This window comes from Eucalyptus grandis, chromosome 6 (assembly GCF_016545825.1).
Source record: "Eucalyptus grandis isolate ANBG69807.140 chromosome 6, ASM1654582v1, whole genome shotgun sequence".
NCBI lineage: Eukaryota > Viridiplantae > Streptophyta > Magnoliopsida > Myrtales > Myrtaceae > Eucalyptus > Eucalyptus grandis.
This window is the reverse complement of record NC_052617.1, coordinates 4,529,431-4,541,547: the sequence shown is the minus strand read 5'-3', so window position 1 is coordinate 4,541,547 and position 12,117 is coordinate 4,529,431. Positions and strand designations below refer to the sequence as shown.

Genomic DNA, 12,117 nt, shown 5'->3' with positions numbered 1-12,117 from the left:
GCGCCTGCGAAATTTCTGCACCGGACAGCATAATTACAAATCTTCAAAAAGTGAAGTAAAAAATAAAACGAGAGATGGAATGGGAATCCTCGGATGAAGCATCAGATTTTCAGCAGGTACAATGAACGTCCGCGTTCCCGTCGTGGCGGTGCTGCAACACGTATCGTCCTTGAACATTGATTGAAGGGGACAACCATCAGATTTGCAACAGGTACAATGAACATTCGCGTCCTCGTCGCGGTGGTGCTGTAAACATGTATCGTCCTTGAACAATGATTGAAGGGGACAAGCACTAGCAAGACATCTCCACCCCACCAAACATAAAGAACCTCCCACGACTAATTGCAGGACACCCTGGTCCACACGCATCGAACGCTTTTAAGTTCATTCATGGACCGGAGAGACGTCCTTTAGATCGGGAACGATTCGATATAAATCAGAGCTCTCCCCCACCGACGTCGTAGACGCCGCCGATTAGACCTGCTGATTAGTTCGCTCGATCGAGCACGAGCCCTTAAATCCCCACCCCGAGTTTTTCCACGCGGATTAAATGCGTTCGCTTTCCCCTTCCTGTGCATGGCACCTGATTGTCATTCCACATATGCCAGTTTATTGGCAAACATAAAGATTAGCATGTGTTAAACGGCATTGGTAGTCATCAATGCAGTGTGCCATGTTATCGAAATATGATGATGGATAGTAGCAGTCCAGATAAGTGTCGGCAATGAATAATTATTGAAAGGAAATTAAACTGCAATTTTGAATCTTAGGAAAAATTCCAAGTAAGAACCCGAAAATGCCCCCATTTTATCAAATAAAGGTTTGAAGTGGCAAAATCATCTTAAATAAGGATATGAGGTAGTCATATTAATTTCAAAAAAGGGCATATCAAAGGGAATTTTCTTATTTTACTTTAATTTTTTTCTGTTTATTTCTTTTTCTTTCATTTTTTTTTTCCTTTTCTCCTACTCTCTTTGCCGACCATGGTGGAGGTCGCCAAACTCAACTAAGGGCAACCCTCGCTTGCGTCAAGCAGCCCCCGTAAGTGTTGGGTGAGAGCGTTTGGAGGGTCGCCCTCACCTTGGCAAGCGAGCGACCTCCATCAACCATCATTGTTGATGGCCGGGGAGGAAAGAAAGAAAAAGGAGGAAAAAAAAAGAAAAAGAAAAAAGGAAAAGATAAGGAAAAAAATAATTACATTTTTTTATTATCAAAATACCCTTTCTCCAATGGTTAGAAGAGTCATTGGCTGGCCAATGGCCCTTATTTAAAATGATTTAACTACTTCGGGTCTTTATTTAAGACAATCTAAATATTTTAGGCCCATTTAGAAATAAAATCCATTTCGAGCTATTCTTTGAGAAAATGAGAGTACTTTATGTCTTTATTTAGAATTTTTCCTGAATTTTATAATCGATAAGACAGTTAAAGTTAAAGACACACATTTTTTGAGGGAACAGTTATTGCTTAAAGCAAGATTCTGAGACAACCATAGATACAAGAAAAAAGATCATGGGACGGTTCGAGAACATGGGTGTGAAGCTGGTGGATATAGAGGAACATGCAAGTTACTTGAGGAAGTGCAATCGCTGGAAACTGTCAAAAGATAGTTACTTCAAAACCATTATAAATATTGCCAGTCATCTGTCATATAAGCCTAAAAAAAAATCAAATATTATTTTTCAATTATCTTTAGCTTTTGTGGGCTGTACTTTTAATTTCCTTAACTATATTAAATTTCAACGTATATCTTTATCATGGGTCTTTGTGTCATTAATTAAATTTCAATTGAGTTTAATTACGTTTAGTTATCTAGTCGAGTTTGTACTTTTCGAATGTTGTTGCTAATTAAATTTTGGCCTCCTTAAATAAAAATTAAAGAATTAATTTCGATGAAAGATATTTCCTTACTTGGAGAAATTCCAACCAAATACGAGGATGTTAATCCGACATTTACGGGTTGACACTGAGAAGTCTTGGACAACCCAGCTCAAAGTCGTCTCGGATTCAGGATGACTCTCGCCTTTTTCCAATCAGATTCATTAGCAAAGTGACGAAAGACCACGTTTTCCTACTTCCCTCGATTTCATTACGAGGGGCTTTCCTCGAGATGACCCATCATCAACTGAAATGCCGGGTGCCGGAAGTTATCTGAGATGGTATCTCCTATCTTCTTCGGGCAAAAATCCTGTCCTAATCCTACTTAAGAACATAAACAAAATATATCCAAAAAAAAAAAGAAAAAAGGAAGGAGAGATGGAGATCGAAATAATCGGATGATTATTTGATTTGTAATAGGTACCATGTTGTCCTCGGGATGATTGAAGAGAAGACAGAGAGCAGCAGCAGATCATCCAACCCTCCGCGTATAAAGAAGAGCCTTTCTACATAATTAATTGCAGAACGCTCGGTCCACGCGCATCGAGTGCTTCCAGTTGGTGGACTGGACGGGACGTCTTTGGATCGGAAACGATTCGGTGGCAATTGGATGGAAACTCTCCCCTCCGCAGTCAATTAAGCCGTCGCACCCCATTTGACTAAACCTACCGACGAGCTTGCCTTGGAGTGTGGGCACTAAATCCGATGCTAAGCCTCTTGTCATTGGATTAGTTTATTAAGCGCTCAATAAGAGTACGCAACATCAGTGAATAAGACGGGTTTGGTAAAATGATCTCAATAAGCTTAGCATTATTTAATATCACGTATTTTAGGGTGTATTTGATTTAGCATTTACAAGGGGCTTCTCAAAACCTCTTAGAGAAATCTGGACCGTTTGACAACCGTTTTGAATGAGCTTTCAAGTGAAAGCTAATATTGCGCTTTCAGGGTGAGTTTGGATGGGCATTTAGAAAGCCTATTCAGCCCCCAAAACTCATTTAGCCAAAATAAGGGTGTTTGGCAACCTCCTTAAAGGAGTTTTCAAATGAAAATGAGTCCTTGGAAATGCTGAAAGCCCAAGGCTGGTAGGACCAGCCTTGGGCTTTCAAAAAATTTTTTCTTCCTAAACTACTCTCTTTAATTTTTAATATTTCATTATTACCCCTATATTTATTTATTTTTAAATAAAAAAGGAGCTTGACCCATCGCTAGGACCGGCGAAGGGCGACCCCCGCGGCGAGCGGATCTAGTGCCGACGGCGCTAGATTTGACTCGCCAGGAAATCGAGACCCTGTAGGTCGGCCAAGGGTTTAGCTAAATTTAAAAAAAGAAAAAGAAAAGAAAAGAAAAATAATACCCATCAAAACCCATTGTGAAATTTTTTTTTACCAAAACACATTCAACTCAAAGTTCATTTGCAAATTTTTTTACCAAACACAACTACATTTTCTCCAAATAGTTTTGGGAACTTTCGGCATTTACATTGGACTCAAGCCCATTGCAAATCTTTCAATATTTGGTCAAAAGTTGAATTTTTTTTCTTTCAAAATCATCCTCACCAATTCTTCAAATTTATGGTTTTGTCCCTCATTATTATTTTATTTAAAAATTTACATACATTATTTTTTCAATTTTAAACAAATAAAAATTTAAAAAACTTATATTAATCACCTAAAGGGTTTTTTAAATATGTCTTTTACTAAATGATATTTCTATTAAAGTTGCTTTTTAAAGTATAGTTTATCAAACAATTTTTGCATTTATCCAAAACCCTTTAAACTAAATTGCTTTACATTTCCTGAATAAATTTTCAAAATGTTGAATCAAATGCACCCTTAATCAGACTCTGCCGAATTTGCGCTTCTCAAACTGTTGGGCCATGATTGTTGATGTACTTTTGCGAGCAGAAAAGGTGAGAAGGTCAGGATTGCATGTATCTTCTATTGTATGACGTACTAATGCATATGACGTAGGATAATGCTTGCGCGCATATATAATATGCTATGGTATCCTGTGCGCCGACGGAACTTAAGAATCGATCGCCAATCAACATGTCATGTGAAATTTAAAGCCTCACGTAAGACATTGCCCCGTTTCGGCGGGCCCCAAGTTTCGGGCATCATTGCCGACGCCTTTGCCTTCCACCAAACGTCTGAGTGGAAAGTAAGTGTGCATCCACCTCCTCCCTACCAATAATACGGGCTCCAAGTGTCCCAACCCCTTGTGTCCACTAATCTATATACACTCATAAGCACTAAAACTCAATGACTTAATTCCCAAAGACAACCTTCAATTTTAGATCTAATCCTAATCCCATCCCAATTTTTTTCTAAGAAAAGTAACAAATTTTCACTGCCATCTCAAATCTATCCTCATGCCTAAAAAATTGCCACTAATTCCTTCAAAATTATCAACATTGAAGACAATTAGAGAGGTTTACACGTTTGTGATTAGAATGAAAGTTGATATATATATATATTTCGGACGAAAGGAAAAGTTCGGGTAGAATTAAGAATAGGTCTGAAATTAAGAAAGAGAGAGCTCCAAGAAAAGGTGACGAACCCATTTGAAACCGCTCATCTGGCTTTTTACCGAGTCGTGCCTAACGAGTCAAGTCAAACTCACCTCGAATTTCAGACGGCCGACCTTCCGCAGAAACCTCGAATCAGCGTCGATGGAGCGAGGCCGTATGAACTCCCAACCTAAAAGCGACACGATGGAATTTCGCGTTTTCCTGCCGTGAGGGGCTCGGCTTTTCCCCGAGATCGGATCTTAGAAAAAACGACAGGATTGCAGTTTCGCCGAATAAACAATCACCCAAAAGAAGGGTCGCTCTCACTGACTTCGACCACGTGTTTTCGGGGGCTGGAATTTGCAGTTTCCATGAGGCGCCCCTTCTCTTTTTCTTCGCTTTCACAAACCACAAGAAGAACGCAAAGAATCAGCTCATAAAGCAAACAGCAATTTGATTTCGTATTGAGATCAATCGGCCGTACAGCAAGAACAAGAACAAGAACAGCGTACTAAAATCACGATAAATTTCTCTACTAGTCATATAAAATGTTTGTCGTCGTCATCGTCATCATCTGTCACGGTGGCGAATCAGAAGTCCTTGAGGATCTTCCGAACTTGCTCGAGGGTCACGAACAGCACCACGGTGAAGGGGCCCTGCCTGGAGATGGTGGGGATGAAGCCCTTGTACAGGGCCATCGGCCCCTCCGCCCGGATCGTCTTCACGGCGCAGTCCAGCGCCCCGGCGTACGGCGGCGCCTGCCCCGGCTCCACCTTCATGTTCATCACCCGGGTCTTGATCACGTCGATCGGGTTCGACGCCACCGCGGCCACGAACCCGGCCGCGAAGCTGGCCGCCACGTGGGTCCCGAGCCCGTCCCGCATCGCGCCGCTCTCCAGGATCGCCTCCTTGACCTGGTCGTAGGTCGCCAGCTGGGACGCGGTCACCACCATGGCGCGGTTCACCGTGAGGCTGGACCCGCGCCACAGGCTCGCCACCCCCTCCTGCTTCGACATGCTCGCGATGGCGTCCACCACGCTCCGGTAGTTTCGGCGCTGGTGCGCCGGGAGCCGCCCGTCCGCCTGCATCCGGACCATGGCCACGTCGGCCGGGTTCCCGACCATGGCGCCGATGGCCCCGGCCACGAGCCCGGCGGTGATCTTGCGGGACAGGGGCAGGGTGTTGGTCCGGGGGTCCGACCACTTCTTCTTGAGGATGTCGTACAGCCCCATGCGGGTGGTTGAGTAGAGGGTCTGGCGCAGCACGGTCGCCGAGACGCCGGAGAAGAGCGCGGCCATGCCCTCGGCCCGGACGATGCGGGCCCCGACGGAGACGAGGCCCACCCGGGGCGCCGGCGGCGGCGGCGGGGGAAAGGGGGCGCCGCCGCGTGGGGGACGTGGATGTGGGCGGCGGAGATGGCCGGGGAGTGGAAGGCGAGGGCGGGGCGGAGGCCGTGGGCGGCGGCGGCCGGGGCCGGGGCGGGGAGCGACTCGCCCTGGAGCTGCATCCGGACCTTGAGGAGGTCGAGCGGGTGGGTCGAGCAACCAGCCACGATGGAGGCAATACCACCTTCGACGAATCCCTTGACACCCATAATGCCACGAGACAAGAACTACCAAGAAAAGTCTCTACCTTTGAGAGCTAAAAAGAAATCAAAGAATGGGTTTTTCGGAAGGAAGAGGGTTTCTCAAGGGTGGATTCTCGGGACGGAATGAAGTGCTAGGACCAGTTGGAATTAGGGTTCATCTCACTGGAGACGAGGAGGTGGGAATGGACGCCGCAGGCGATGGAGGAGGAGTGAGGGACGGAGGGTCTCTGAGACATATAAGAACCGGGCGAGATTTGTGCTGGAATTTGGCGTTTTTGCCGGGTGAGGTTCTGAGGGATGGAGAGGGAAGGAGGCGGAAGAGAGAATTTATATAGCGGGGGGTTTGGAAAGAGAGAGAGGAAAGACGGGAAAGTGGGAGGAACGAGTTGCCCTACAAATTGGGAGGCAGTGGACTTGAGGAATACGCGTGAAGAGGGAGGGCCGCAACTGGGACGGGTGGTTTCTGATTTTTGGGTGGCTATTGAGAAGGTTCCCTGTTTTGTTCCTTCACTTGACTTCGACGCCAACTAGCAGCTGGTTCGGTTCTCTCTCTCTCTCTCTCTCTCTAGGGTTGCGGCCGTCTCCCTCCCTCTGCCAACTTCGATTCCCGTCCGTCAAAATACTCGAATTCAAATCGTTTTTTAATAATGATAATCGAATTTTGGGGTTTTCGTTTGTGTTGGCCCCCTGGAGTGTTCCTTTATTAAAATGCTTTTCATGGTTGGACCGTATATACGCGATCAGTGGACCGGCTTGGCCGGGAGGGTCAAGGCATGATCTGCCCGCGCACAAAAAATTTAGGGCTAGTTCTAAGAAAAACTCCAATGAACTCCAAATTAGTATATTTATGAAAAATTTATCATAAATTACTTTTTTGATCATCAACAATTTCAAATTAATATGCATCTTTGATAAATTTATCATAAATTAACTTTTTTATCATAAAAAATCTCAAATTGATGAAAACTAACGGAAGTTACAATGATTGTGGAAAAGAAAGCAAGAGAAAAAGAAAAGAAAATGAAAAATCAGGTTACAAATATTAAAAGATTATTAAAAATGATCAAAATTATCGCCGATTGTGTCACGTGGCATTGCTGGTGCCCACGTTAGTACATTCCAGTCAAATTTTGGTCGAATTGACTCAATTGATAAGAAGTATAAATGTTTATGATTGAATGAGCAAAGTTGAAAGGTTTAGGAGAAATGTTTAGGATTGAATGAGCAAAGTTGAAAGGTTTAGGACTAAACAATAGGTTTAGAACTTCTTGAATAATTTTTCCTCAAAACTTTATGTTGGGTTCAATTTGGCCGATCCTAAACTTATGACCAAAAAACCTTGTCCAAGCACGCCCAGAAGTGTCGTTCGGGCTCGTCCTAGCTCGGTTTAGCTGTCTTTCGCGGTTTAGTGGGAACGGAGGTCAATGAATTTTGTTTATCCAAGAAAAGGGCCTCCTTAGCCTTCTTGCTGACGACGACGAATGGCACGATTTCTAGATGGGGATTAGGCCTTTTAGCTCGGAGCGGGTCAACCACTCGAAGTTTCAACGAGCATCGAGAGGAGACCGGCGCTCGAACAGTTGGACTTCGCCAGCAGCGTGTTTCCATTGACTCGGCAAGCCCACCGATGCTCAAGATCACATGCGTTTGAACGGGCACTAAGACGTGCAGTCCCAAAACTTGAATCCTTCCAAACGTTCACATCCTCAGGGAATTTGCATTCCAAGAAAGACTAATAATATTAGTAGATGAATATTAATCAATCGTCTCCCCTTCCTGCCAAATGAAGGGCCCCAAAGTCGTTAGTCATTGTTCAATCCTACATCGATAAGCCAACAAAATCATTTTGTTTTTGGAGTTCTAGGATCCGTTTGATGACTTTTCTATTCTTATGAAGAATTTCTATTGAAAAATATATTTTTTTCATTTCTGTTTTCAGAAATAAAGAAGTGGGTTTTTTTTACTTCTAATTTATGTTCGAGTTTATTCTCTGTCATTTTTTCAATATGCGGAATAGAAAATTTGGTGATGTTACCAAATGGATTTTCTTTTTTTTTAATTGTGGGAACAAAAGAACAAAAAGTAGAAAAACAAGATGTTTACTAAACATGCCCTAATTTTTTTAACTAAACTCGTTCCAGTTCAACTAGTATTTGTAAGAATTCTTGGACCACGAGCGAAGTTGGGACACGGTTTTTTATGCACTAAGAGACGTGCGCTCCCAAAATTTGAATCCTTCCAAGAGTTATTGTCCTAAGAGAAAATGCATTTTGAGAAAGACTAATAAAAGTAGACAAATAACAATATTTTGGAATCGGTACACGGATATTCGTCTCCCCCCTTCCTCTTTTGCTGGTTTTGTTGTACACACGATAAAGGGTCCATAGAGTCACCAATCATTGTTCAATCCTACATCGATAAACGCACAAAATCGTATGATGTTTGGAGTCTTGGAACTATTAGGTAATTTTTTTTTTATTTTTGAAAATCATTTATGTTCAAAAATACTTTTTCCATTTCTATCTTGGAAGTAAAAAGTAGATATTTCTAACTTTTTGTTTTTTTTTCAAATCTATTCCCTGACCAAATTCTGAGGAATAAAACAATTAGCCGACATCATCAAACAAAATAGTGTTCATTATTTATTCCGAAGAACAATATAATAGAAAAATAGAATTATTACTAGATATATTACTCGTGTGAACTAAAATCCTTCCGGTCCGATTAATACTAGTAAAAAGGAGCAATGGCCTAGAGTCTAGACCGCAAGCGAAGTGGAGAATCTGGAGATACCATTTTTTGATGCCCGATGCCCAATTAGATCCGACTGAGACGTCCATTTCGATTGGGCCGTCCAATCGTCGCATCACATCGGTCAGGTAGGCAATTACATTACGGGCTCCGCGGTTCATGCACCGCGGAAAAGTCCAGTTCCGGGGCTCTCATTACTCCGTTTTCGGGAAATCAATGAAGGTCCCTGCCTGGCGTCCGTTCCGCTTTGATTGCCGTGAAAACGACGGGCCATAAATTGGACAGCCAACTTGGCCGTTGCGATTTGCAATCCAGCTCGTTTCGGGGCTGGAAATGTCCTTACCATGCGGGGACCAAAAGGGAAGGAAAATCGACAGGTTCGAAAAGGGAAAAAGGTGGGAAGAACGTCGCCTGAGAGATTCGAACTCTCGCGGGGAAACCCCATGTACTTAGCAGGCACACGCCTTAACCACTCGGCCAAAGCGACGCTTACTTGACAGTCATCTCCGGTAAATTTATTTTATACAAATTTAATATTCTTGATAAGATAGAAACAACCCCTCCATTTATTACATGAAGCTCGCGGACAATACATGCCAAAAGGAATGTCAAGAAAGACGCAAAAAGGTTCAATACATGAGACGATGACAAAAAGCATAATACAATTGGTGGGTAACTCTTTTCTTTCTGTCTATCTCTCTCTCCCTCTCGAATTCAAATACAAAAAGACGCAAAACGCACACCATGCACACGTACGCACAATGCACACCAAACGACCAAACAAGAAAAAGAAATTTGAACGAACATGAATGAACGAACGAACGAACGAAAGTGTTTAAGCTTGTTAGCCCCACCACTGGTGCACGGCAACACCCTCATCCCTGAGCCTTCCATACAGAGCCAGACACTCCCAGTATGCCCTCCTGCTCCTGTCGCTCATCCTCGTCACCCCGCCCTTCGGCTTGCACTCCAAGAACAGCTCGTCCACCAACCCTATCGCCTTGCTCTTCACCATCTCCTCCACCACCTCCGCCTCCGCCTTCATCACCACGTACTCCTCCTCCTTCACGTTCTTCTTCAGCCAGTCCGGCATCCCCACCTGCGCCGCCACAGCGGCAGTGGCCTCCTTGCTCGACGTGGCCGTGGGCTCCTCGGCCGCCACGGTCTCGATCTTGTACATCTCGAAGTGCAGGTTCCTCGTCGGGTAGTTCCTCGCGAACCACGCGGTGCTGCTGGTGCCCCCGTCCTTCTCCGGCAGCCCCACGTCGATGAACACGCGGCGCGGGTAGCTCTCCAGGGAGTCCCCCATCAAGTCGGGGAGGTACCTCGTCCTCTTGAAGTATGCCCGGGACCTCCTCGAGGCCGCTCGTGGGGGCTCGAGGAGCACGTCTTCGAGGTTCTGTAGCGCCGCCTTCTTTTGCTCCGGGGCGTATCCGCATAGCCGCCTTTGCGTGGCCGAGTTGGCCGTTTTCCTTTCGTCGGTTTTCCTGATAGCGAGGACGGTCGATTCGAATTTCCTAATGTAGGCGATCTTGTAGTTCGGGGGCACGTCGAATTGCACATTAGGGTCTTTACTTAGCAGAATCGCCGCCACTCCACCAACCTTTAGGGCTCGATCAATGAATTCTGCAGAAGAAGTGAAATCGGTTGTGAAGGCGAAGTTGAATGTGTCACTCGGGATCGAACTTTGCCGCTCTAAATCGGTGATGGAAATACGATCCATCTCATTGCTGCCCGGAATAATAGAGGTGTCGACGGACTCCTCATACCCATTGCCCAAGAGGGCAACGCTATTTCCGCTTTTCAACAAGCCTTCGTTTGCTAAATCTTGGAAAAGCAATGGCAACATTTCCAAGTTGACAGGATCCGATACGTGCTGATAGACCTCGGAAATGGCCCGGTAAGGATCAACGGATCTCTTCAAGCCCGATCTCAACCAAGAGAAAGATGCGATGACGAATGCTAGAACCAATGCACGGGCCAGAACCATCAAGACCCTCGAGCTAGGGATCTTGATGATCAAGTACTTAGATCCATAAGCATCGAAGCCGATGCCACCGAGATCGAAACGTTTGTGCCTTTTCGGGCGCTTCGGCTGGGAACCCTTAGCCAATTCCAAGGCCATTCTCTTCGAATTCCAAAATTTAGCCAGAGGAAAAACACGGACGTGAGGACGGATTAAATTTACTGAATTATCAAAGGCGAACGAGATCAGGCGGTATCTTGTGAGAAGATGAGCAAAGGAGCAGGAACTTGTGAACAGAAAAGGACATAAAGGAAAGCGAAATGATCCTAAAGAAAAATTAGAGGTCTGAAAGCTAGTAAGAAAGGCAAAGAGAAAGAGGGAGGAGAGGAGGCTCGATCAGCAAAAACACTTAGCGGGTGCAAAATCTGGCCGCGGTGTGATTCCCACCCACAAGAGCGACACGGTTGCTTTGCTTCGATGACAATAACATCAACTGCCTCAGACGTTCCACCTCCATTTCCTCGACCTCAGCGCATAACCCGTACCAACGGACGGCCCGCTATCACCAAGATTCCAATGGTTTTAGCGACCCATCGGAGGATATTAGGGATACAAGGAGCCTATGGAAAGGACATGGAAGACGTCTCCTTCTTTCTTCTTTCTTTTTTTTTTTTTTTTTTTTTTTTAGGGGGGGGGTTTATTAGTTCTACTATAATCGGGAAGACAAGATACACGAGAGAGATAGAAATGGTGGGGTTGGAGGAACTAGGAAGTGGAGAGAGGGGGGTGATATAAGGAGAGAGGAGAGGTGAGGAGAGAGAGGGTTTGCGTTGGTAGGTTAAAATAAGAAGCGAAGTTGTATTGAGCTTAATTTAGGGTTGATCGCAACGAGAAACCAGTTAAGCCATTGTTGCTGTAAGGGGGGATTTTATCTCTTCGCATGTTCGTCTGAATCATCAGCTGGAATTCCCTACAAAATCGCTGCCTGGTGCTCCCTATTCGATGCGTGTGTTCTGCGTATTAATCACTGTTGTTTCAGCTGTTCTCGTGCATGGAAAAGGATAGCTCATTACAGTAATTATCATGAAAGCATTTTCCATGAAAAGGAATTTGATTTTTCTTCGTTAAGATAACTATCGTTTAGGGATTATCCTGTTTAGCAGGGCGTGAACATTTATAGCTTTGCATGCATCACCATGTTCGTGCGTTCATACATGCCTTCAACATACATAGTTTGATGAGAATTTACGGACGAGAGTTCTCTTTCTTCGTTTGTTGCTCTGAAAAATCGAAAAAAATAAGACTCCCGTTTCGCGGAAAATAATTTCTGGAAAACGTTTTCGGAATTTTCGATGTTCGTTTTAGGAAATGAATTTATTGGGGAAACCATTTTTCATGAAAAGAAAAAGTCTTCTAAATTAA

The 12,117-nt window shown here is 44.5% G+C and overlaps 2 protein-coding genes and 1 non-coding gene across 4 annotated transcripts; all 3 read right to left on the bottom strand.

The window, feature by feature from the left end:
* Positions 1 to 4,827: 4,827 nt before the first annotated feature.
* LOC104448019 (mitochondrial uncoupling protein 5-like) lies at positions 4,828 to 6,373 on the bottom strand. 2 transcript variants are annotated; one of them, XM_039316209.1, is made up of 2 exons: positions 5,762 to 6,373; positions 4,828 to 5,723 (listed from the first exon to the last, which is right to left on the bottom strand). In XM_039316209.1, exons 1-2 carry the CDS (start codon positions 5,982 to 5,984, stop codon positions 4,981 to 4,983), a joined length of 966 nt encoding a protein of 321 aa, XP_039172143.1. In that variant the 5' UTR covers positions 5,985 to 6,373; the 3' UTR covers positions 4,828 to 4,980. The 2 variants fall into 2 exon arrangements, with proteins under 2 accessions (XP_039172143.1, XP_039172142.1); XM_039316208.1 differs by having other exon boundaries at positions 4,828 to 5,785; positions 5,821 to 5,984.
* A 2,761-nt stretch (positions 6,374 to 9,134) lies between these two features.
* On the bottom strand, positions 9,135 to 9,216 carry TRNAS-GCU. The gene has a single exon. It is a non-coding gene; the product is annotated as a tRNA-Ser (tRNA).
* Positions 9,217 to 9,325: 109 nt separating this feature from the next.
* On the bottom strand, positions 9,326 to 11,287 carry LOC104451216. The gene has a single exon (XM_010065929.3). It carries the CDS (start codon positions 10,852 to 10,854, stop codon positions 9,574 to 9,576), a length of 1,281 nt encoding a protein of 426 aa, XP_010064231.2. The 5' UTR covers positions 10,855 to 11,287; the 3' UTR covers positions 9,326 to 9,573.
* Between the last annotated feature and the right edge of the window lie 830 nt (positions 11,288 to 12,117).